The sequence below is a fragment of the Camelus bactrianus genome, chromosome 5 (genome assembly GCF_048773025.1).
Source record: "Camelus bactrianus isolate YW-2024 breed Bactrian camel chromosome 5, ASM4877302v1, whole genome shotgun sequence".
Taxonomy (NCBI): domain Eukaryota; kingdom Metazoa; phylum Chordata; class Mammalia; order Artiodactyla; family Camelidae; genus Camelus; species Camelus bactrianus.
The window spans coordinates 10320116-10343777 of NC_133543.1; the positions used below are offsets into that span (position 1 = coordinate 10320116).

A 23662-nucleotide genomic window follows, 5' to 3' on the forward strand; every position below is an offset into this window, starting at 1 on the left:
TTTCTTTCTTTCTTTCTTTCTTTCTTTCTTTCTTTCTTTCTCTCTTTCTCTCTTTCTCTCTTTCTCTCTTTCTCTCTTTCTCTCTTTCTTTTCTTTCTTCCTTTCTTCCTTTCTTCCTTTCTTTCTTTCTTTCTCTTTCTCTCTTTCTGTTCCACATATGAGTGACTGATGTCTGACTGTCATCTTCCTGTGAGTTGGGAATGTGGTGGTGAGTGCTTAGACTGGAAAGTTCAACACCTATTTTATTGTTTTAGCCAGGTTGCTGTCGCATAATGAACATGATGTTTTGCCATCCAATTAAATAATCTACATTTCTGTGTGCTTTAAAAATGAAACATAAAGTCCACTTTTCATTTTTTGTTGACATAATGGGCATGTGTCAGTAATAAAAGTCAATATAATGTCACAGTGCGCGGCACTGAAACAGCTGTCAAGTTATAGCCTACTCAGTGCAATTCTGAGTGTGCCAAGCATCCGTTCCAAGTGAAGAGTGTTGCATCCGATTTGCTTCAGCTAACTGCAAAAGCAGCCCCAGACAGCACGTAAAAAATGGAACATGGCCAGCAAAGTTTTCTTTATAGATACCACACATAGTTACAAATATTTTTTCTTTTGCCTTGTGATGAGAAATTTTAAGATCTACTGTCATGGCAACTTTCAAATACATAATACAGTATTATTTTTTTTTAACATTTTTTATTGATTTATAATCATTTTACAATGTTGTGTCAAATTCCCAGTATTATTAAATATAGTCACCATTCTGTACATTACGTCTCCATGACTTACTTATTTTATAACTGGATGTTGGTACTTTTGACCATCTTCCCACATTTTTCCCACTCTCTACCCCCCAGTCTCTAGCAACCACCAATCTTTTCTTTGTAGCTATAACTTTTGTTTGTTTGTTTGTTTTAGACTCCACAAATAAGTGAGATTATACATTATTTTTCTTTTTCTGTCTTACTTCACTTAGTATAATGTCCTCAAGGTCCAACTTTGTTGTCACAAATGGCAGGATTTCTGTCTTTTTCATGGCTAAATAATATCATATGTATGTATATATATAACATCACATTTTCTTTATGCATTCACCCTTCAGTTTTTTCCCATGTCTTGGCTACATTTAAATTTTTTTCATGTCTTGGCTACAGTAAATAATGCTATAATGAACATGGTGGTGTAGATATCTTTTCAAGTTAGTGTTTTCATTTGCTTTGGATAAATACTCAGATGCAGAATTGCTGGATCATATGGTAGTTCTATTTTTAATTTTTTGAGGAACCTCCATAATGGTTGCCATAGAGGCTGCACCAATTCCTACCAACAGTGCACAAGTGCTCTCTTTTCTCCACATTCTTGCCAACACTTGTTATTATTATTATTTTTTATTTGAAGTGTAGTTGGTTTACAATGTGTTAGTTTCAAGAGTACAGCTAAGTGATTCAGTTTATATATGTATATATATATATGTATGTAGAATATATATTCTTTTTCAGATTCTTTTCCATAATAGGTTATTATGAGATATTGAATATAGTTCCCTGTGCTATACAGTAGGTCCTTATTGTTTATCTATTTTATATATAGTGGTGTATATCTGTAAATCCCCAATTCCCAATTTATTCCTATCACCCCTTGTCCTTTGGTAACCACAGTTTGTTTTCTATATCTGTGTGTCTGTTTCTACTTTGTAAACAAGTTCATTTGTATCTTTTTTTAGATTCCATGTATAAGTGATATCATATGATATTTGTCTTTCTCTGACTTACTTTACTTGTATGATAATCTCTAGGTCCATCCACATTGCTGCAAATGGCAATATTTCATTCTTTTTCATGGCTAAGTAATGTTCCATTCCTCTGTGTGTGTGTGTGTGTGTGTGTACACACCATAACTTCTTTATCCGTTCATCTGTTGAAGGACGGTTATGTTTCAAACCAAATCCAACAGTATGTAAAAAGGATTATATGCCACAATCGAGTTGGATTCATTTGAGTTTCACAAGGATGGTTTAACATACACAAATCAATAAATGTGATACACAATAGCAAAAGAAAGGACAAAAACCACATAATCATCTCAACAGATGCAGAAAAGGTATTTGATAAAATTCAATATCCATTTATGATAAAAAAATCTTACCAAAATGGATATAGAGGGAACATATCTGAACATAATAAAAGCTATTTATGACAGACTTACAGCCAACATAGTACTCAACAGTGAAAAGTTGAAAGCCTTCCCACTAAGTACTGGAAAAGACAAGGATGTCCACTCTCACCACTTCTATTTAACATAGCATTGGAAGTCATAGCCACAGAAATCAGACAAGAAAAAGAAACAAAAGGTATCGAAATTGGGAGGGAAGAGGTAAAATTGTTATTACATGCAGATGACATGATACCCTACAGAGAAAACCATAAAGACTCCACACAGAAACTATTAGAGCTGATAAATGAATTCAGCAAGGTATCAGGATACAAGAGTAACATACGGAAATCTGCTGCATTTCTTTACACTAACAATGAAATATCAGAAAGAGAAAGTAAAAAAAAAACTGCTTTAAAGTCACCTAAAAAAAACCCCATAGGAATAAACCTGACCAAGGAGGTGAAAAACTTATACACTGAGAACTATAAAACATTGATAAAGGAAACTGAAGATGATTGAAAGAAATGGAAAAATATCCCATGCTCTTGGATTGGAAGAATTAATATTATTAAAATGGCCATACTAGCCAAAGCAATCTGGAGATTCAATGTGGTTCTTATCAAATTACCCAGGACATTTTTCACAGAACTAAAACAAATAATACTAAAATTTATATGGAACCACAAAAGACTCAGAACTGCCAAAGCATTCCTAAGGATTCCTAAAGAGCAGAGCTGGAGGCATAATCTTCAGACAATACTACAGAGCTACAGTAATCAAAACAGCATAATATTGTCACACGTACAGACATATGGATCAATGGAAAAGAACAGAGAGCCCAGAAATAAATCCACACACCTATGGTCAATCTTCAACAAAGGAGGCACAAGTATACAATGGAGAAAAGACAGTCTCTTCAACAGGTGATGTTGGGAAAGCTGGACAACCACATGTAAGTCAATAAAGTTAGAACACTGCCTCACAGCATACACAAAAATAAACTCAAAATGGCTGAAGACTTAAATATAAGGCATGACACCATAAAGCTACTAGAGGAGAACATTGGCAAAACACTCTCTGACATAAATTGCAGCAATACTTCCTTAGATCAGCCTCCCAAGGCAAAAGAAATAAAAGTAAAAATAAACAAAGGGGACCTAATCAAACCTGTAAGCTTTTGCACAGCAAAGGAAATCCTAAACAAAATGAAAAGACAACCTACTGAATGGGAGAAAATATTTGCAAATGATATGACCGACAAGGGGTTAATTTCCAAAATATACAACAGCTCATACAGCTCAATATTAGAAAAACAAGCAACCCAATCAAAATATGGGCAGAAGACCTAAATAGACGTTTCTCCAAAGGAGACATACAGATGGCCAACAGGCACATGAAAAAATGCTCAACATCACTAATTATTAGAGAATTGTAAATCAAAACTACAATGAGGTACCAGCTCACATCAGTCAGAATGTCCATCATCAAAAAAGGCTACAAATAATAAATGCTGGGCAGGTGTGGAGAAAGGGGAATCCTTCTACACTGCTGCGGGGAATGCAAATTGGTGCAGCCACTATGGAGGATAGTATGGAGTTTCCTTAAAAAACTAAAAATAGAGTTACCGTGTGATCCAGCAATCCCACTCCTGGGCATATCCAGAAGAGCTGAAAACTCTTAATGAAAAAGATACAAGAACCCCAGTATCCATAGAAGTGCTATTTACAACAACCAAGACATGAAAGCAACACTTGTTATTTTTTCGTCTTTCTGATAATTGCCGTTCTAACAGGTGTGAGGTGATATCTCATTGTAGTTTTGATTTGCATTTTCCTGATGATTAGTGATGTTGAGCACTTTTTCATATACCTGTTGACTGTCTGTATATCTTCTTTGGAAAAATATCTATTCAGTTCCTCTGTCTGTTTTTTAAATCAGACTGTCTGGGTTTTGCTGTTGTTGTTACTTGTTTGGGCTTGTTTGTTTGTCTGTTTGTATTTTGCTATTGACTTTGTGAGTTCTTTATATATTTGGGGTAATAATCCCTTATCAGATATATGATTTGAAAATATTTTCCCTCATTCTGTAGGTTGCCTTTTCACTTTGTTGATGGTTTCCTTTGCTGTGTGGAAGCTTTTTAGTTTGACGTGGTCCCACTTGTTTATTTTTGCTTTTGTTGCCTTTGCTTTTGGTATCAAATCCAAACAATCATCACCAAGACTGATGTCAAGGAGGTTATTGCCTATATTTTCTTTTAGGAGTTTTATGGTTTCAGGTTTTACATTTAAGGCTTTAATCCACTTTGAGTTAATTTTTTATGTATAGTGTAAAATAGTGGTCCAGTTTCACTCTCTTGCACATGGCTGTCCAATTTCCCAACACCATTTATTGAAGAGACTGTCCTTTCCTCAGTGTATATTCTTGGCTCTTTTGTCAAATTAATTTACCACATATGTGTGGGTTTATTTCTGGGCTCTCTATTCTCTTTCACTGGTCTATGCAATTGTCTTTATGCCAATACCATGCTGTTTTGATTACTGTAGTTTTGTAATATTGTTTGAAATTGGGAAGCATGATGCCTTCAGCTTTGTTTTTCTTTCTCAAGATTGCTTTGGCTATTAGGAGTCTGAACCAATAATTTTATTTCTAGAAAGTTATCCTAAGTTATTATTACTCTAAATAATCCACAGAAATTTGTGGATAAAAATGTTCATCATATTTTTGTCCAAAATTGTTTAAAAAAAAGAAATAATTAAAATGTCCAGCATAGGATATTTTAAAAATGTGGGTAATTTATAAAAAGAATACTTTGCAGCCATTAAAATCTTATTTTAAACTCTCTAATTAAAAGGCAGATATTGGCAGGATGGATTAAAATGTAAAGGACATGGCCTATCTATAAAAGACTCACTCTAGATACAAAGGCAAAATAGGTTAAAATTTAAAGGATAGAAAAAGGTATTTCACTCAAATAGTAGCCAAAGAGGGCAGCAGTGGCTATATTATCAGACAAAAGAAATTTTAAGGCAAAAAAGGTTGCAAAAGACAAAGAAGTACTTTTATATATTGATGAAAGTTCTAATCCATGAAGAAGATACACAAATTTATAAACATACACACACCTAACAACGAGTTCCACTAAGTGAAATCTGACAGAATTGAAGGGAGAAATAGACAGTTCTACAATAATAATTGGAGAATGTGATATCCTGTTTTCAATTATGACTAGAACAACCAGGTCTATTAAGACTTAAAAGACATACAGAACACTCTATTCAGCAGCAGCAGAAAACATTCTTCTCAAGTACACATGGGCCATTCTCCAGGGTAGACCATATGTTAGGCCACACAAAAAAAAGTCTTACTACATTTTAGAGGTTGAAGTCATACAAATTATCTTTCCAACCACAACGGAATGAAACTAGAAATCACCAATAAAAGGAAAACTTGGAAACTCACAAATACGTGGGAACTAAACAACACACTCAAAGAACTGACATGACAAAGGAGAAATCACAAAGGAATTTCACAAAAAAGCTTCCACAAAAAAACTCGTTATAGCTAATAAATGAATTCAACAAAGTTATAGCATACAAAATCAACACACAAGATTAGTTTATTTCTATACACTAGCAATGAACAATCCAAAAATGGAAATTAAGAAAGCCTACACTAGCATCAAAAAGAGATAAATTTATCCAAGGCAGTGTAAGTCGTGTCTACTGAAAACTATGAAACATTGTTGAAAGAAAATTTGAAAGACCTAAATAAAAGGAAAGACATTTCATGTTTATGGATTGAAAGGCTTCATATTGTTAAGATGCCAATACTACCCAAAGTGATATTCAGATTCAATACAATCCCTATCAAAATCCAAACAATGTTTCCTGTAGAAACAGTAAATCCCATCCTAAAATTCAAGAGCATCAAACAGCCAAAACAATCTTTTAAAGAACAGAACACAAGGACTAACACTTTTCAATTTCAAATCTTAATAGTAAGCTAGAGTAAGCAAGATGTGTGGGGAAAAAGTGTGGTACTATCATAAGGATAGACAGACCGGTGGCTCAGGATTGAAAGCCCAGATATAACCCTTCTCATCTATGGTCAACTGATTTCCAACAAGGATGCCAAAACCATTCGAGGAGAAGAATTGTCTCCTCAATAAATGGTACTAGGAAAACTGGACATCCACAAGCAAAAGAATGAAGATGGGCCCTAACCTTACACCATATACAGATATTAACCAAGTGGATCAAAGATACAAACTTAAGAGCTAAAACTATAAAACTCTTAGAAGAAAACATAGGGGGAAATCTTCACGGCCTTTAATTTGGTGATAGTTTCTTAAGTATGACACCAAAAGAACAGGCAACAAAAGAAAAAATTAGACTCCCAAACCAAAAACTTTCATTCATCAAAGGACATTAACAAGAATGGCGAAGAGATCATCTATACGACAGGAGAAAATATTTGCAAGTTGTATATTTTATTAGGGGCTCATACCCAGAACATAGAAAGAACTGCCACCAGTCAACAATAGAAAAAAAAGCAACCCAATTTAAAAACAGGGAAAACTTGAATAGACATTTCTCTAAAGAATATATAAAAATGTCAATAAGCACATGAAAAGATGCTCATCACTAGCTATTAGGGAAATGCAAATCAAAACCATAATCGTCGTCACTTCACATCCATTAGGGTGGCAATTACCAGAAAACAAAAAATAACAAATGTTGGTGCAGACGTGGAAAAATTAGAACACTGCTGGTAGCAATGTAAAATGGTGCAGCCACTGTGGAAATCAGTTTGGCAGCGCCTCCTAAAGTTAAACACAGTATGACCATATGACCTCACAATTCTATTCCAGGTATATATGCTCAAAAAGAATTAAAAAACAAGGACTCGGTACTATATTCAATATCTTGTAATCACCTTTAATGGAAAAGAATATGAAAACAAATATATCTATATATATGCATGACTGTGACACTATGCTGTACACCAGAAACTGACACATTGTAACTGACTATACTCAAAAACAAACAAAAAACTCAAAACAGGCATTTACACACCAATGCTCATTGCCGTATTATTCCCAGTAGTCAAAAGGTGGAACCAAACCAAATGTGCATCCTCAGAAGAATGGATAAATAAAATATGGTATTTATACATACAATGGAATAGTACTTAGCCATGCAAAGGAATAAAGTTCTGACACAGGCTACAACATGGATGAACCTGAATATATGAAGCTAAGTGAAATGAGCCAGAAGGAAAAGAGCAAATATTGTATGATTCCACTCACATGAAGTATCTAGAATTGGCAAATTCATAAGGACAGAAAGTATATTAGGGGTTACCTATGGCCAAGTGGGCAGTCAATGGGGAGTTATTGCCTGATGGGTACAGTTTCTTTTGGGGTAACGAAAATGTTTTGAATTAGTGGTGATGGCTGCAAAACAAATTGTGCATGTAATTAATACCACTGAATTGTACTTATATATGATAAAATGGCAAATTTTGCTATGGGCTGGATTGGGTCCCCCAAATTCATGTGTTGAAGCCATAACCCCCAATGTGATGGTATTTTGGAGATGAGACTTTTAGGAGGTTCAGATCAGGTAATGAGGATGGGGCTCTCAAGGTGGGATAGGTGCCCTTGTCAGCAGAGACCAGAGAGCTTACTTCCTGCCCTCCCTTTCTGCCACATGAGGACACAGTGAGAAGGCAGGTGTTTGTAAGCCAGGCAGAGAGGAATCCATCACCAGGAACCCATTCTGTCGGCCCCTTGATCTTGGACTCCCGAGGCTCCAGAACTGTGAGAAAGAAATGTCTGCTGTTTAAGCCTCCCAGTCTATGGTAAGTTTTTACAGCACCTTGTAAGACATTTTGTGTTGTATATATTTTACCACAATTAAAAAAAACTTAGTTGTATTCCTGAATACAAACGGCAAAGAGAAAAATCACATAACAAAGATCGTATCATTTACAAAAAAATGAAAATATAAAAATCACCCAGGATTAATCTAAAAAAAGGCACAGTGGCAGGTGGCAGTGACCCCTGTGCTCAGTGGTCTTCAGACACTGCACATGCTTCCTGCAGGCTGCTTCTTCTAAACATGCACAGTTCATGTTTTCCCAAAATCTAACTTGAATTCTAAGTCTCACTTGCCTCATTTTTGACAAGGGGGATAATAATGGACTTGGATGAAAAAGCTAATAGTCATTTCCGAGCAATGAGAATACGAGTGAGTTTTACCTTCTCTTTTGTGTTTTTCTGTTCTTCCCAAATTGACTAACATCAGAATGCATTATGTTTTTTTTTTAACTGAAGTATAGCCAGCTTACAATATTGTGTCAATTTCTGGTGTACAGCATAATGTTTCAGTCAGATACATACATCCATATACTCCTTTTCATATTCTTTTTCATTATAGATTACTACACGATATTGAATATAGTTCCCTGTGTACATTCTTCATAATCAGAGAAAATGACACTGGTGATTAAAAATATGTTTAGAATTTACTCTTTTCTCTTTAATCCCATTTGATCCCTACTCAGGTCTGTGTGAGTCCCTGGAGGAGCTTCCAGTTTCCTGGTCCTCTGGCCTTTCTATGCTACAGTTCCTCCAGCATCGCATGTCTCCACACACACCTCCTCCTCCTGCCCTTCCACCCCTCCTGAGGTCCCCTCCCCCTCGTCCTTCCCTCTATAGTCAAGTCAGTGCTTTCAACTTTCCTCCCCGCACCTCCTGTAACCTCCATCATCGTCCCACTTTTGTAAATGCTTTCTGCTCTCTAAATCCCTCCCTGCAGGAGGGGGGCAGTGTCCCTCCATCTAGTGCCCTCCACTGTGTCCCACAGAAGCCCTCAGCCGGCTCAGTAGCTTGGCTTCTGACCGCTGTCACTGCTGGGAGGCACTGTGCAAGTCCTCAACTCCTGAAACCTCATTTTTCCTCACCTACAAAATGGGAAAGTAACTATGTCATCTGGATGTGATGACCATAAAACAAAACAATCAGTGCAACTCAGTGAGGACAGTATACCTAGCCTATATCAAACACTAAATAATTTTAAAGCAAATTGAATCAAACACAGATTTTTAAAATTGACGTATAATCAGTTCACAGTGCGTCAGTTATTTCTGGTGTACAGCATAATGTTTCAGTCAAACAGATACATACATAGATTTGTTTTCATATTCTTTTTCATTATAGGTTACTACAAGATAATGAATATAGTTCCATGTGCTCTACAGAAGAAACTTGTGTATCTACTTTACATATAGCAGTTAGTATCTGCAAATCCCAAACTCCCAATTTATCCCTTCCACCCCCTGCCCTGTCACCATCAGATTACTCACTATGTCCGCAAACACAGATTTGAGGTCAGACGAACCTGTGTTCGAGTCTCTGCACAGCTGTTTCTTAGTCACAATCCCCAAGATGCTTTTTTAGCTTCTTAAATTGCAGTCCCTCACTGACAAGTGGGTGTAAGTGTGACAGCACATTGACTCTGCTGTGTGGTACCCTGCATCAGGCACTGTGCCAGAAGGCAGGGGTGCAAAGACGAGGGTTCCCATTGTTGGGGTCACACAGCCAGGTAGGGCTTGGATGCGGTCACAGGCTGGGCTGTACACTGGAACCCCCTGGGCAGGTTTTAAAAATCCTGATGGTAGCTCCCCCCATAGTATTTTGACAGCCCTGACGGCAGAGTCCCCAAACCAGCACAAATGGAGTGTTTTCAAGGTTTTCTAGTATGTAAGGCCTTTTTTTTTTTTTTCCTGATTAAATGTTTTATTTTGAGATAACTGCTCTGTCTTCTGAGCAGAGTCTGAGGTGTGGCCTAAGCACAGTTCAAGAGCTTCCTGGAAACCCCAGTGAGCACACAGGACAACCACTGCTCAAAAGTCAGTCCCGGAGAACTCCCTCTTGCCTAATTGGTGTGGGACATTTCCTCGGTGACTGCTGTACTGAGGACGCAGAGGTGGGATGGTCTCCAGTCCCGAGACAGGGCATGCCAATTCCCACACCTTATGTCAGCTCAAAATGAGCCAGAAGTTCCACTGGAGCACTGAGGGGTGGCCGGCCTGGCTCCAGTCTTATCTGTTTACAACTGATAACAAGAAAGAGGACCTTCCCCAGACCAGGGGGTCTGCCTGCCCACCACGGGGGGCCTCCAGCCACTCCCCAGGCAACCTCTTCCAGCCGGGCCTTGTTCACTAAGCAAACACAGGCTCCTTGGGTAGTGAAATGCAAAACTCTTTTCATAAGACCTTTAAGTAAATGAGAGCAAGTGACAGAGTGTTTTATCACCCCAAGGCCATCAGCCCTTCCTTTCCCTCCTCAGAGCTGACTTCAGAGGTTTAGCAAACAGCCAGAGATAGGACATTCATGGCTATTTCTAGCCTCTCAGCCCTGTCTTTCTGGCAAGACACTTCCTTTCCTTCTTCTACAGTTTCATCTATTACAAGATGCAAGTTTTCAAAACCTTATTTGACATGGGAAATATCATGATATCTGAGAGTTGCTTTGAAAAACCTCAGAGGGGAAAAAGTGTGGGGGATGATAAAGGAAATCAGCAAAGGTTGATACTAAATTGTTGAACCCCAGTTTTTTTTGGGTCATTGTCCTAGCTTTTGTGTACATTTGAAAATATAAAATGCAATGAAAGAAACTGAAGGGGAAAATCAGATTTGAGCAACACTTGTAAAACTTTAATATTACCAGAAAGATTTGGATTCAGTATCATCCTATAAATTGAACAGTTTTAAAACTTTTCATTCAAAGAAATATAATACTTTTGCTTATCTGTGATTTTTGTTGCTCATAAAAAAGTTCCTATTGATTTAAAGTCATAAATGTACTCACATTTAGATATAACTAAATTATGCAATTAACAAGTAATACTCATTAAGTCTAAAAGTATACTTGTCGTGACTCCCATTATAGAAGTTTCATGAAGGGCTGAGGAGACAGTCCCTGCAGGCTTTGTTGCCACTGAGACCCAGTTCTTGGGAGGCCACACGGCAGCCAGGCTCACCCAGTTCTTGGTTTACTTAACAGCCTTTTTCATTAACTTCCCATTTCAAGGTTTAAAACATTAAATCAGTATCAAAGACGATTTCATCTTTGGAGAAAGCAGGCTATGTTTAGAAAGCAGTTCTAAAATCATAGAGCAATTTGTACCAGAGTTGCAGGATGTCCTCTGTGCTGCTGAAAAAAGGATCTCGGTCACTATTTTGGCAATTAGAAAAACTGAAATTAGCAAGTTCCAGAAGAGCACCCCCACTGACAATCACTCCCCTCTGGGATTCAGAGCAAGCTGCTCGCCAGACACTAGCGGGTGGCAGTGACCCTGGCACTCAGTGGTCTTCAGATACCGAGTGCCCTGCAGCTTTCTTAATTTCTGTGCATTTGTTTGTCAAAAATCTAAATGCCAAAAGTTTTGGGTTTAAACTGTAAGCCTCAGTTGCCTCGCCTTTTGCTTTGGGGGGTAATAATCGTGCCTCCCCAGAGGGGCGCTAAATTAAGGGGGTCATTATTATGACATATTCGCCACTGTGCTGGGAAAAGAAAAGGACCAGGTTGTGAAAATACTGATGAATCCTCAGAAAGCAGGTTTTGAACTATCTCCCTTTAAATTCATGTTCTCTGCTCAAGACTTTTGGGACCCAAGGCTGCTGGCCATATCCCACACAACAGCTCCCTTCTCCTGCTGGGCCCCCTCACCATTTTTCAGTATAAGAAGTGTGCGATATAAAATCTCCATTTTCCTATGAAAACTTATTTGTTCAAATTGGAGTTTTAATTTTTTGTTTATTTGTTTTTTGGGGGAGGGCAAAGCTTGTTGCCTTGGTCACCGATGTTTTGCATCAGGGGTTGAACGCTCAGGCTGCTATCAGCACTGTGAACACTGCTGGGGAGAGAATCAGCCTGTGTCTCCACCCCGCGCCGCCCCCATCACCCGCCCCCTGCCGGGTCTCATTGAGGGGCTGGTCCTTGAGGTTCTGCGCTGGCCCTGACTGTCACAGCAGACCACTGCCTAAGGGAGTTGCCCAGCAGAACTCAGAGACCTCACTGCGGTTTCTCGTTGTTGTTTCTCGGCCTGGGGAGAGGGTAGGAGACACCTGCATCTTCTGTACTTATCCGTCTTGTGTTCTGATGCAGCTATTCCAGGGTTTGTGGTAAAGATACCTGCAAATACAAAAACTCTTCAATTTCAACTTCCTTGGAATCCATCTGCAATGTATCCATGAGAGAAGGAGCCTTTTATACCAGACGTGTCAGTGGGAAAATGACCCGGAGGCACTCTGTTAGGTAAGGACATATGTCACCCAGATCTTATAGCCAAGAGGGGTGTTCAAGAGCCTCGAATAGATTGCAGTGCGCCTACAGCGTTGCTTCTCATCAAGGGGTATGTACACTTTCTTGGTCTCAAAATCTTTCTAAGGACTGACAACATTAATCAAACTCTACAAGTTACAAAATGGGTAACATTTATTATGCATTAAACATATACATTTATATACTTATATATTTGTATATGATTGCATGACATTTTATACATATGTAAATTTATGCTTATACTTTTTAATATTTGAAACTTCAATAATTTTCTTTAAATATTCCAGGCTTCTGTTTCTGATCAGTTTGGCATTAGAGATGATCCACGTGGGAAACAGTAAGAAGCATTCTGTTTATAGTCTCTTGGTTTTTATTGTATATTTGTTTCTCAATCACTATTAGTCTCACGTTTTAAATTTCTGAAAAGGTTATCAAAGAGAGAAATACAAACGCAGTAGAGAAGAAATCAACAATGCTCCAGCTCAGAAGCTCCAGCAGAAAACACTCAACTGGACCTTGAATAATTTTAGGGAGATGAATGACAGCGCAGACGGCTGGAGGCCGCGGGGTGCATTTCCCCACTCCCCGGCTTTGCAGGAGCGTAAGTCGCGATGCTGACACAAAGGTCATCTCAGTCAGTGGACTCCGAGTTTAGGATCTGGAAAAAAAAAAAAAACAAAAACAAAACCCTAGGATAAATTAAGGATCAAAAGAAAAACCCAAGAGATAACATTTTATCATCTTCAAATGATGATACGCTATAAAGTAAAAAATATTTCATAGCTAGGTGTTCTTTTATTCTGAAAAAATGTTTTACTGTTTCATTGGTAAAAGTTGCATTTGCTCTTAAATGCCTTTTCTCTGTAGGTCCAGAGCAAATATCCTAACCTAAGATAATAGCGGACCTTTGCTAGGTTTATTGCAGACTCTAAGGCTCCAGACCGCGGTCCCCAGGTCGTGTCCCTCTGGGGAAGGGGCGGTGGGGGCGGAGAGGGATTTAAACTTTTTTTTGGCGTCTTCGCACCCGTGGGTGGTCCCCGCCAGGAGGCCTGTGTTTAAGCACTGTTGTGGGAACTCACAGCCTAACTTTACCATGTGAAAGGAAGGAAGAAAGAAAACCCTACTTGCAGGGGGCAGGGGTTCCCCGCCTGTTATAGGGCTCGCCCCGACCCGCTTGCACCGCCGGTAGTTTGTTTTTAATCCTTAAATTAACAAGCAGGGTTTACCTGAGCAAACACTCTTAGCAGGGAACTAATTTTATTGCCTTCCCGGGGCGATCTCGCTCGGCGCTCCTCGGACATGTCAAACGGAGAGGGCAGCGCGGAGCTGACTCCCAGACGACCCCACAGGTGCGCCCCCGCGCCCGCGCTGCTGCAGGAACGGCGGCACCTGCGTGCTGGGCAGCTTCTGCGTGTGCCCCGCCCACTTCACCGGTCGCTACTGCGAGCACGACCAGAGGCACAGGTAGGCGCGGGGTTGAGCGGGCTGGAGCGGGGGCAGTGGGCGGGACTAGCAGTGCGCCGGGGGCGGGGTGAGGGGAGGTGAGAGGGGCGGGACCTGGATGCTAGGGGGCGGGGCTGGGGCGCGCTCCGGGGCAGGGGCGCGCTCCGGGGCAGGGCCATGGCGGCGCGCCGGCCGCTCTAACGCCGGGCCTGGGCCTCCCCAGCGAATGCGGCGCCCTGGTGCACGGAGCCTGGACCTTCCGCGGCTGCCGCCTCTGCAGGTGCGTCTTTGCGGCCCTGCACTGCCTCCCCCGCCAGACACCCGGCCGCTGCGGTAAGCGGACCCGCGTCCTGGGCTCACAGTCCACACACGCATGCATTTGCTTCTTTATAATACGGATCCATAGAAATCTACCTGTGCCAGGAGACACAGGAATGAGCAATCTGGGGCCATTCATCCCTGGAGAAAGTCACATTCGCTGTGAATCACATAATTTTTTTTTTAAAAAATCAGTATTACCATTTAAAAATTCATTCCTAAATTTGCCATATCTCAATTATTGGGCTTCAACGTGATGTCCAAACAGTGTCCTTTACAGAGAGTAGAATTTGGGGCACGCACAAGCTGGTAAACAGAGCCACCCCAGGCAGACAGTTTCCCCAAACTAAATCTCTGTCGGATTTCTTTGCACGACATCAACACCACGTTCTCAACTGTGGCATGCGAAGGACACCCTGCGGCAGGACGGGGACAGGCCTGCGCCGCCAGGCGCTGCTCTTCAAGGCCACCGCGTCCGTGCCCCCTGGGAAGGAAGGTGCCTTGTACCCACGGCTCAGGCCTGCCGCGTAAATAGATAAAAGCTAGCGGGGTGTGGAGAACATGCGGGGTGAACACTAATTTTGTGAAGATTCTCAGCAGTTTCCAACTCAATGCAAATGTCTCCCTTGTAAAACTGAGTAAGGAACACTGATTTCCTAGGTCCGAAAACAGCCGCTCTGCTGAGATGGCGCCTGGGGCAGGGCCCGGGGGCACAGGTGAAGGAGGCACGGCGCTTGCACCCCTCGTCCTTGCTCTGGCCCCTATTCAGTAAGCGCTGGCCGGGGCAGCGGAGAGGGGGCACAGCTGACGGCAGCACAGCCCTTCAGCCCCCTTTGTTAGCTCTGGGCCTTGTGGAGCCCCTCCGCCGGCTCTCCTGTTCCTCCTTGCACCGTAGGCAGCTCTGGGCAAATCCCACAACCTAAGGCACACTCAACGGTAGCACAAGCCTCCAGTCTCACTTCGCATCCCCTTGTGCACTGTCCCGACCGCAATGGAGGGCAGCTCTTGTGGGGGGAGCCCTTCAAGCCACCTTCCTGCTCCCACCCTCTCGGGGGGATGCCCTGGTTGGGGCCATGAATGGAGGACACAGTTCATGCATGCTCAGCTTTAAAGCCACCTTCTCACCCCTCCCTACCCCTTCCTCCCCTTTGGGGAGGATTAGCAGTCTAGGGATGCTCCTAATGGGGGTGCAGCCCTTCAGCCCCACATCAGCCCCCCTTGTGCACTGTCCCAGCTGCAGGAGAGGAGCAGCCCTTGTAGGGTGGAGCCCTTCAGCCCCGCTTCCTGCTCCCCCTTCTTCTTAGCCAGCTCTGCGTGGTGCCAGCAGTGCCTGTAGATGCGAGTGTGTTTATGGGACAATGTCCTGCTCCTCCTGCCCTCTCCTACTGGGCTCTCCATCTGCTGGTCCTGCTCACTGGCTGCGCCTTCCATGCCCCAGAGAAAAGAGGACACAAATGAAGGTCTAGGCATTGGAATTGCAGGTGGTAGCTGTGTAACCCTGCAGGTGAAGTCATTTCCCGCTTGTCACTGGGGCTGCCCGCAGCGATGTGGGGAAGGGGCTGGCTGGGATCGTTTCCAGTCTCCTAAGCAACGCCAGCTCGGGCTCAGAAGCAACAGAGCAAGGACTGGGTCCCAGGATATCCGCTCACAATTTCACATTCTTGGAAACATCAAGACTGGGACTGCTCTCTGCCAAGGACAGTGACAGTGACTCCGAAAATATGGCTTCTGCTTATCAAAGTTGAACAAAATAGTGCAGGCATCTTTCAGAGTAATTTGTCACTTGCAAAAAGGACAGTGACAGATTGTGCTCTGATCCATTGATCATGCTTTGGGGTGGGCGACAATGGTGGTGGCTGTGCTGACAGCGGTCATGGTGATGTGATGACAGTGATTCTGATGATACCTGTCTGTTAGCTCTCAGCATATTTCAGGCACTTTATACACTTAATCCCGTTCAATTCTCTTATTAACAAGCCTATGAAATAGTATTATACCTTTTATGTATGAGGAAACTGAGGCTCAGAGTGGTTAACTCCTCCAGCTAGTAAACAGGATGATTCTTTTTTTTTTTACTTAAGAGGTAATCACCAGGTTAGTTGTTAATTTAGAAACACTATGATGTTTTATAATAACATTTAAATTATTTAAAGATACTATAGATTAACATACTATATTGATATAAACATTGACATAATGGTAATTCATATATAATTAATGTTAATCTGTGAATAAAACTGCTGCCATTCACAGAGCACATAAGCACATCCCTGAACTATGTCAAACACTTGATTTTTAAGTTGAGATATAATTGCCGTATGACATTGTATTGGCTTTAGGTGCACAACACAGTGATTTGTATATGTTAAGAAATGATCACTACAGCGAGTCTCGCTAACATTCATCACCACATGTAGTGATACTTTTTTTTTTCCTGTGATGAGAACTTTTAAGATCTAATCTCTTAGAAGCTTTCAAATATGCAGTACTGTACTGTTAACTATAGTCACCACGCTGCACATTACGTCCCCAGGACTTATTTATTTTATAAATGGAAGTTCGTACCTTTTGACCCCCTCCACCCATTTCACTCCCTGCCCCACCTTTGGCAACCACCAGGCTGTTCTCTGTATCTATGAGTTTGGTTTCTTTCTTTCTTTTTTTTTAGATTCCACAAAAAAGTGAGATCAGATGGTATTTGTCTTTTTTGTCTAACTTACTTTGCTTAACAGAATGCCTTCAGGGTCCACCTATGTTGTTGCAAATGGCAAGATTTTCTTTTTTTTTTTAATGGCTGAACAATATTTTATTATATATATCTCACATTTTCTATATCAATAATATGTATTGCACATATATCTCACACTTCTTAAATCTATTCATCCATCAGTGGACACTTAGGTGCTTCTATGTCTTGGCTATTGTAATAATGTGCAATGAACATGGGGGTGCATGTATCTTTTCAAGTTAGTGTGTTCATTGCTTTTAGATAAACACCCAGAAATGGAATTGCTGGATCATATGGTAGTTCTATTTTTAATATTTTGAAGAACCTCCATACTGGTTTCCATAAGGGCTGCACAAATGTACATTTCCACCAAAAGTGCACAAGGGCTTGGGGTCTGATTCTGAACCCCTTTACTATTCTGTACTCTTCCTATAATTATCAGTATAAAATGAAGGGTTTTTTTTTTGAGTGTTTTTTTAAACACTAAAATTTCATTATGAATATAATCATAACTTTTATTGGCAAAATCACATTTTTTATTAAACTTTTCTCTGAGCCACTGAGTAGATTTGCCCTAAATATGTCTTTTTTTAATTGAATGAAAGAATCTTTAAATTCTATAGTGCTTTACATTTTTCAAAAGTTTCACACATGATTTCATATAATACCATAATAAGCCTTTTATTTACCCCTACCTCTTATTGCCCCTCCCCCCCCCCTCCTCCAGCTGGTAACCACTAGTTTGTTCTCTGTATCTGTGAGTCTGCTTCTTTTTTGTTTTATTCTCTAGTTCATTGTATTTTTTAGATTCCACATATAAGTGACATCATACAGAGTTTGTTTTTGTCTGGCTCATTTCACTTAGCATAATACCCTCTAAGTCCCTCCATGTTGCTGCAAATGGCAAAATGTCATTCTTTTTATGGCTGAGTAGTATTCTATTGTGTGTATGTGTTTGTGCCACATCTTCTTTATCCATTCATCTGTCAGTGTGCAGTTAGATTGCTTCCACACCTTGGCAATTGTAAATAATGCTGCTGTGCACGCAGGGGGTGCATGTCTCTGTTTGAATTAGTGTTTTTGTTTTTGTTTGGATATATACCTAGCAGTGGGATTGACGGGTCATATTGTAGTTCTATTTTCAGTTTTTGAGAAACCACCATGCTGTTTTCCACAGTTGCCGCACCAGTTTACATTCCCACCAACAGTGTATGAGGGTTCCCTTTCCTCCATATCCTTGCCAACATGTGTTATTTGTGTTCTTTTTGATGATAGCCATTCTGACAGGTGTGAGGTGGTACCTCACTGTGGTTTTGACTTGCATTTCTCTAATAGTTAGTGACATTGAGCATCTCTTCATGTGCCTGTGGGCCATCTGCATTTCCTCTTTGGAAAAATGTCTAGTTACTTCTTCTGCCCATTTTCTCAATCTAGTTGTTAGGTTTTTTGAAGTTGAGTTGTATGGGCTATTTATGTATGTTGGATATTAACCCCTTACCGGTCATATCATTTGCAAATATTTTCTCTCATTTAGTAGGTTGTCTTTTTGTTTTGACAATGGTTTCCTTTGCTATGCAAAAGTTTTTAAGTTTAATTAGGTCCCGTTTATTTATTTTGCTTTTATTTCCTTTGCTTTAGGAGACAGATCTGAAAAAAAATATTGCTGTGATTTATGCCAAAGAGCATTCTGCCTATGTTTTCCTCTAGGAGTTTTATAATATCCAGTCTTACATTTAGGTCTTCAATCCACTTTGAGTTTATTTTTGTACATGGTGTTAGAGAATGTTCTAATTTCATTCTTTTACATGCAGCTGTCCAGTTTCCCCAGCACCACTTATTGAAGAGACTGTCTTTTCTCCATTGTATATTTTTGTCTCCTTTGTCATAGTTTAATTGACTGTAAGTGCATAGGTTTATTTCTGGGCTCTTAAAGAAGGTATTTTTGATAGTGTTATTTAGAATATTGAAAATCTGTCCATGTTCTAAATCCAGCAGCAGAATAATAGGTAAGTAAATGTTTTAAATCCTTTAATGGGATATTATGATGATTTTGAAGAATATATGGAAGATAGAAAGGAAAACTGTATGTATAATTCTAATGATGTGAAAAGACATATGGATGGGGGATCACAAAAAGTTAACAACATACGACAAAATCCTGCTCCTCTTGCTCCTCCAGGGACCCGAAAGCCAAAGGGTCTCCAAGGGCCCTCCTGGCTCTGATACTCTGTGGGTCCAAGAATGACAGGCTTTCTTAATCCCCATATAATATCTGTTCAAAGGCATGTTTGCCATTCTGTTTCAGAAGAACAGTATTTCTTCCCCAGTTTCCTCGTGTGAAATGAGGATAACCTACCCTCCACCCTCCCAGATGTGGAAGTATAAAATTTGTGCAAAATAGTCATATTTGTTGGTGTGAACTATTTTTTAATTTTTCTGTTCCATGACCTAAAATGATGCTTTGAGCAAAATAATTCTGAATAAATATTGAATGGGTGACCTTTGACCTTTTAGTTCCGAATACAGCATCAAAGAAGAAACACCATATAAGTTATTAGCTACTATTATATTATAATTAAAATAATTAATTTTTACTGTTCTAAATACCATATGCTTTAGACCAGGTAGCTACCATTCTATTATTTTCTTCATTTACATTTGTTAATTTTGCATTAAAAGAGGCAATGTGGCATAATAGAAAAGCATGGAAAATCCCCCAAAGTACTTGTTCAAATCCCCAAGAATATGTTTTTTTTTTTTAATGGAGGGACTGGGGATTGAACCCAGGACCTCATGCATGCTAAGCACGCACTCTACCACTGAGCTATACCCTCCCAGCACCAAGATTGCTTGTGGTAATGTTTATGATATTTATGAAAGGTTAAATAGCTGTGCTTCAATCTCCACAGCAGCAACACTTACCCTATTGACTTGTTAAGATGAAAAGGCCCTATAACTGTTTCATATTATACATAAAATAAATTATTGTTACATTATTACCATCACCATCAATAGTATTCAAGTCAGTACAATGAGGTTAGAAAGAATTACTTCATAATCTAGCATGTATATGCATATCTACCAAAATGTGTTTTAGGTTGTGAATGATACCCGCTATGCCATAATTGATGAGCAATTTTTTCTTTTTTTAAAAAAATCATTCTTTTTTTCTTCCAGTTTTGTTGAGATGCAATTGACATACAGCACTGTACACTTTTTTGGGAGGGGAGGTAATTAGATTTTATTTATTTTTTAATGGAGGTACTAGGAATTAAACCCAGGACCTTGTGCTTGCTAGGCACACACTCTGCCACTGAGCTATACCCGCCCTCTTTGATGAGCATTTTCAATTAGGGTTTAAAAAAAATCTAGACAAGCTTGAAGCTTGAGGGACGTTTGCTTAGTCCTTGAAGCAGCCCAAAGTCTCATTATACCAGGAGGGAGATTCTTCCTGTCCCAGCCCAGAGAATTAAGTATTTCATTAACATCAAGGACTATTATATTCTAAAACTTAGAGCCTAAATGCTGACACCAGAAGTAGCAGGTTGGAATGCCTTCAGTGATAAACAGGTCATATTGATGTCAGACTGGGGTCAGATCAAGCCTCACCTCATTTGCTTCAAACCCAATTAAAAAAAATTATAGTTCTGGCACAAATCAATCAACCAATCAATCGACAAGCAAATCAATGTCTGTGGGCCGCAGCCGGTCTCTGGCCGGAGCCGGTCTCGGGCCTGTGGGAAGGATGGCCCCCTCCCAGGTCCTGGCCCCAGCTGGCTCCAAGCCTGGGTGTGCTGCCCGGGAGAGGGCAGGCCCTTTGTCAGACCCCTCTGGGACGTTCTCCCATGGTAGGTGCCATTCTAGTGGGGGAGCTTCTCTGGTGTCGTAATGAGAGAGGAAGTCAGCGGGCATCCAGGGATATCTGCAAATTGGAGAGTTTAGGGAATGCTGATTCTGGACTTCATACTGAAATGTAATGTTACCCTCATCCAAACTTTTTAAAATCCTCGCCCCATCAGTGAAAGCACTTGAGCACGTTCCGCGCTGAGTGCTGGTGCCACAGTGCCACACTGAGCATGCGCAAGCGTGGTTTCGCTTTTGTCGTCCTTTTTACGCACGCGTAAGACTAACATACGTGATGAAAAATCTCTGCTGTGTCTAAGTCTAAAAAAAGGGCTTGTGATAAATATATCATTAAAATCCTAGGTTATGGTAAGTCATCCACCAGCAGCAGAGTTTCCCTTTTGGTGTGACATAAAATAATGGTGGGCCGTAGGACCATTGATTCCGTCCATTCTAATAATCAGTAAATATAAATAAAGCTTATTTAAAAATTTCCTATAAATATATAGTGGAAGTTCTAATATTTTCTTTCTAAGCTCAGTGGGTGACCTTGGGTCCCCTGGGAGGGACACTGCATGGTGCTCACAGCCTCAGTTTGGGGACCCCTGCTTGAGGGGCTGAATCAGCCTAACCAAATTCTGTACTGACTTTGTCATTAGAGTCATTGTGACCATAACAATGGCCTTTGAGTTCATGTATGAGAAAAGACTGCCAATAGGGCCTGGATCCTTCTCTAGGGGCAGCCTGGCCCCTTCCACCAGGGGAAGGTCAACAGTGAAGCTCATTAGAGGCTGACACCTCCTTCACCTGCAAAGCTGCTTCTCCCATTGGGAACACCTGTCAGACCCTCAGCTTTCCTGGAGCCACCTCTGGGCCCACATGCTAAGGTTCCTGTTTCGTGGGGTTCCTGGACCCTGGAATGACCATCTCCCACGGTGGGGTGGTGTGGGGAAGGGTGCCCGGGTCTGGAGTGGGCCTGGCCTGGGTCCTGTGCTGAGCGTGACCTCCTGGCCTTTCCCACGGCAGTTACCTATGGACAGATGCAGGGCGGGTCCCTGCTGCAGTGGCTTGTCTTTGTCATTACTCATTAGTTTCTACCGGTCTATGTGCACCACAGGTTCTCACGCACAGAGGGCATCTTCTGAAGGTACCCTAGAGGGCGGAGCTGGGAGGGTTTGTTTAGGGGAAGAGCAGGCTGGCCTCTGCCCAGCGGCCCTGGGGAGAAGGCTCCCTGTAAGTTGGGCTCGCTCTTATCTGCAGGCTTCCCTGCCCAGACCGCCTCACATCCAGCTCCAGATTTGCTTGTGAGAATCCTCAGTGGGGTTGGTGCCCCTGCCTGTGGCCGTGCCTGTGGGGCTTGTCAGCTTCACCTGTTAGTAACCACTCACCACAGGGGACTTAAGCCTGGTCCCACTACCCCAGAGATTCCCACTTAACACCTCTGGGCTGGCGTCCCAGCCATCCAGAAAGCCAGACTCACGGACCCCTGGGGCTCAGAGTGAGACCTGCAGTGGAGGAGCCACACTGCCACCCCTGGGGAGAGGGGCACTCCAGGTGGGGCCCAGCCCCCAGTGCTGTGCAGCTGCGTCCGGTTGTCACTTCCTCCGCGGGGATGTCTGCCATTGCTGTAGAAATGGGTACTTTCCTCCCTTTTAATAAATGGTTCCTAGTCAAAGCAGTAGTGTTAGGACTAATTGAGGGAAAAGTTGGACCTTCTTTGCAACGGATGGAGGCAAGCAGTTTTATTCGATGACATTTTAAATCAGATCTACCTGTCCCTGATTGCTAAATGACTTGGCATGGAACTCTCAAAGATCACCTTGGTCAGCTCCTGCGCAAAATGAGAGGAGCTGAAGGCCTGTTTCTTTGTGAGCCTTTAAAACAGTAAACAGATTCTCCTTAGCTCTCCAAGTTACACAAACATCCCGCTGTTTGCGGACTAAGCCGAAGGGGATGTATGAGCTAGCCTGCCGCTGGGCAAGGTCTAGTGAGGAGGCGCAGGCAGAAAGGGGCTTTTATCAGAGCAGGTGCAAACATCTCCGATTCACTCTCTTTTCTTTTCTTTTCTTTCTTCCTTCCTTCCTTCCTTCCTTTTTTCTGGTGGAGGGGAGAGGTAATTAGGTTTATTTATTTATTATTTTTTATTTAACGGATCGAACTCATGACCTCATGCATGCTAAGCATGCGCTCTGCCACTGAACTACACCCTCTCCAAGCTTCACCCTCTGAAAGCAAGCCTGCCGCAGCGTGTCTTATACACTCTTGGGATTTTTTTTTCCCCCAGATCTGAAAGACTTCCTGGCCTCCCACGCTAATGCACGAAGCGCGTGGCGCACACGGAGTGTTCTCATCCTCCTGCCCTGCCTCCTCCTGAAATACATCCTCAGCGAGGCGGGAGCCTGCTGACCCGACCTGCGACTCCGCCGCGGCGGGACCCTGCCCGGCCACCCAGCTAGCCGAGCCGGGTGGCGCCACGGGAAGGAGCGGGGGGGGTGGGGGTGGGGGTGGGCCGGGCTTGGGCGGCCTCTTTGATTTTTTATGTTGGAAGTAACCGATTTGTTTGATTTCTTATAAACTGGCGCGTTAGATGCATATTTGTATCGTTTAATAAACATTTTCAAGAAAGCCTTTCTTGCTTTCCTGGGTACTTCAAGGTAAACAACTTAGATGCGCGGGAGTAAACACTAGAGCCTATTCAACCCTAAGCTCCGATGACTTCGGAGGAGACCAAGCACGGGGCCCCTCCCGGTAGCAGCTCCCTTTTAAGCGCCTCTTGAGGCCGGGCAGAGATGGGCAGTAGACGCAGCTACTCTTCACATCGTTCC

At 41.7% G+C, this 23662-nt stretch overlaps 1 protein-coding gene across 4 annotated transcripts in view; it reads left to right on the forward strand.

Moving 5' to 3' along the window:
• CFC1 (cryptic, EGF-CFC family member 1) overlaps positions 1 to 23322 on the forward strand; it is a 34320-nt gene extending 10998 nt beyond the window's left edge. Inside the window, exons 2-8 of one of the 4 annotated variants that reach the window (XM_074363414.1) lie at positions 7871 to 8016; positions 12329 to 12478; positions 12793 to 12842; positions 12933 to 13106; positions 13855 to 13969; positions 14172 to 14228; positions 23122 to 23283. In XM_074363414.1, coding sequence (XP_074219515.1) covers positions 7871 to 8016; positions 12329 to 12478; positions 12793 to 12842; positions 12933 to 13106; positions 13855 to 13969; positions 14172 to 14228; positions 23122 to 23152 — 723 coding nt within the window. In that variant the 3' untranslated portion in view covers positions 23153 to 23283. Of the gene's footprint in view, positions 1 to 4526; positions 8017 to 12328; positions 12479 to 12792; positions 12843 to 12932; positions 13107 to 13854; positions 13970 to 14171; positions 14282 to 23121 lie in introns of those variants that run through there. The other 3 variants (XM_074363412.1, XM_010970211.3, XM_074363415.1) reach the window with 3 other exon arrangements.
• The last annotated feature ends 340 nt before the right edge of the window (positions 23323 to 23662 follow it).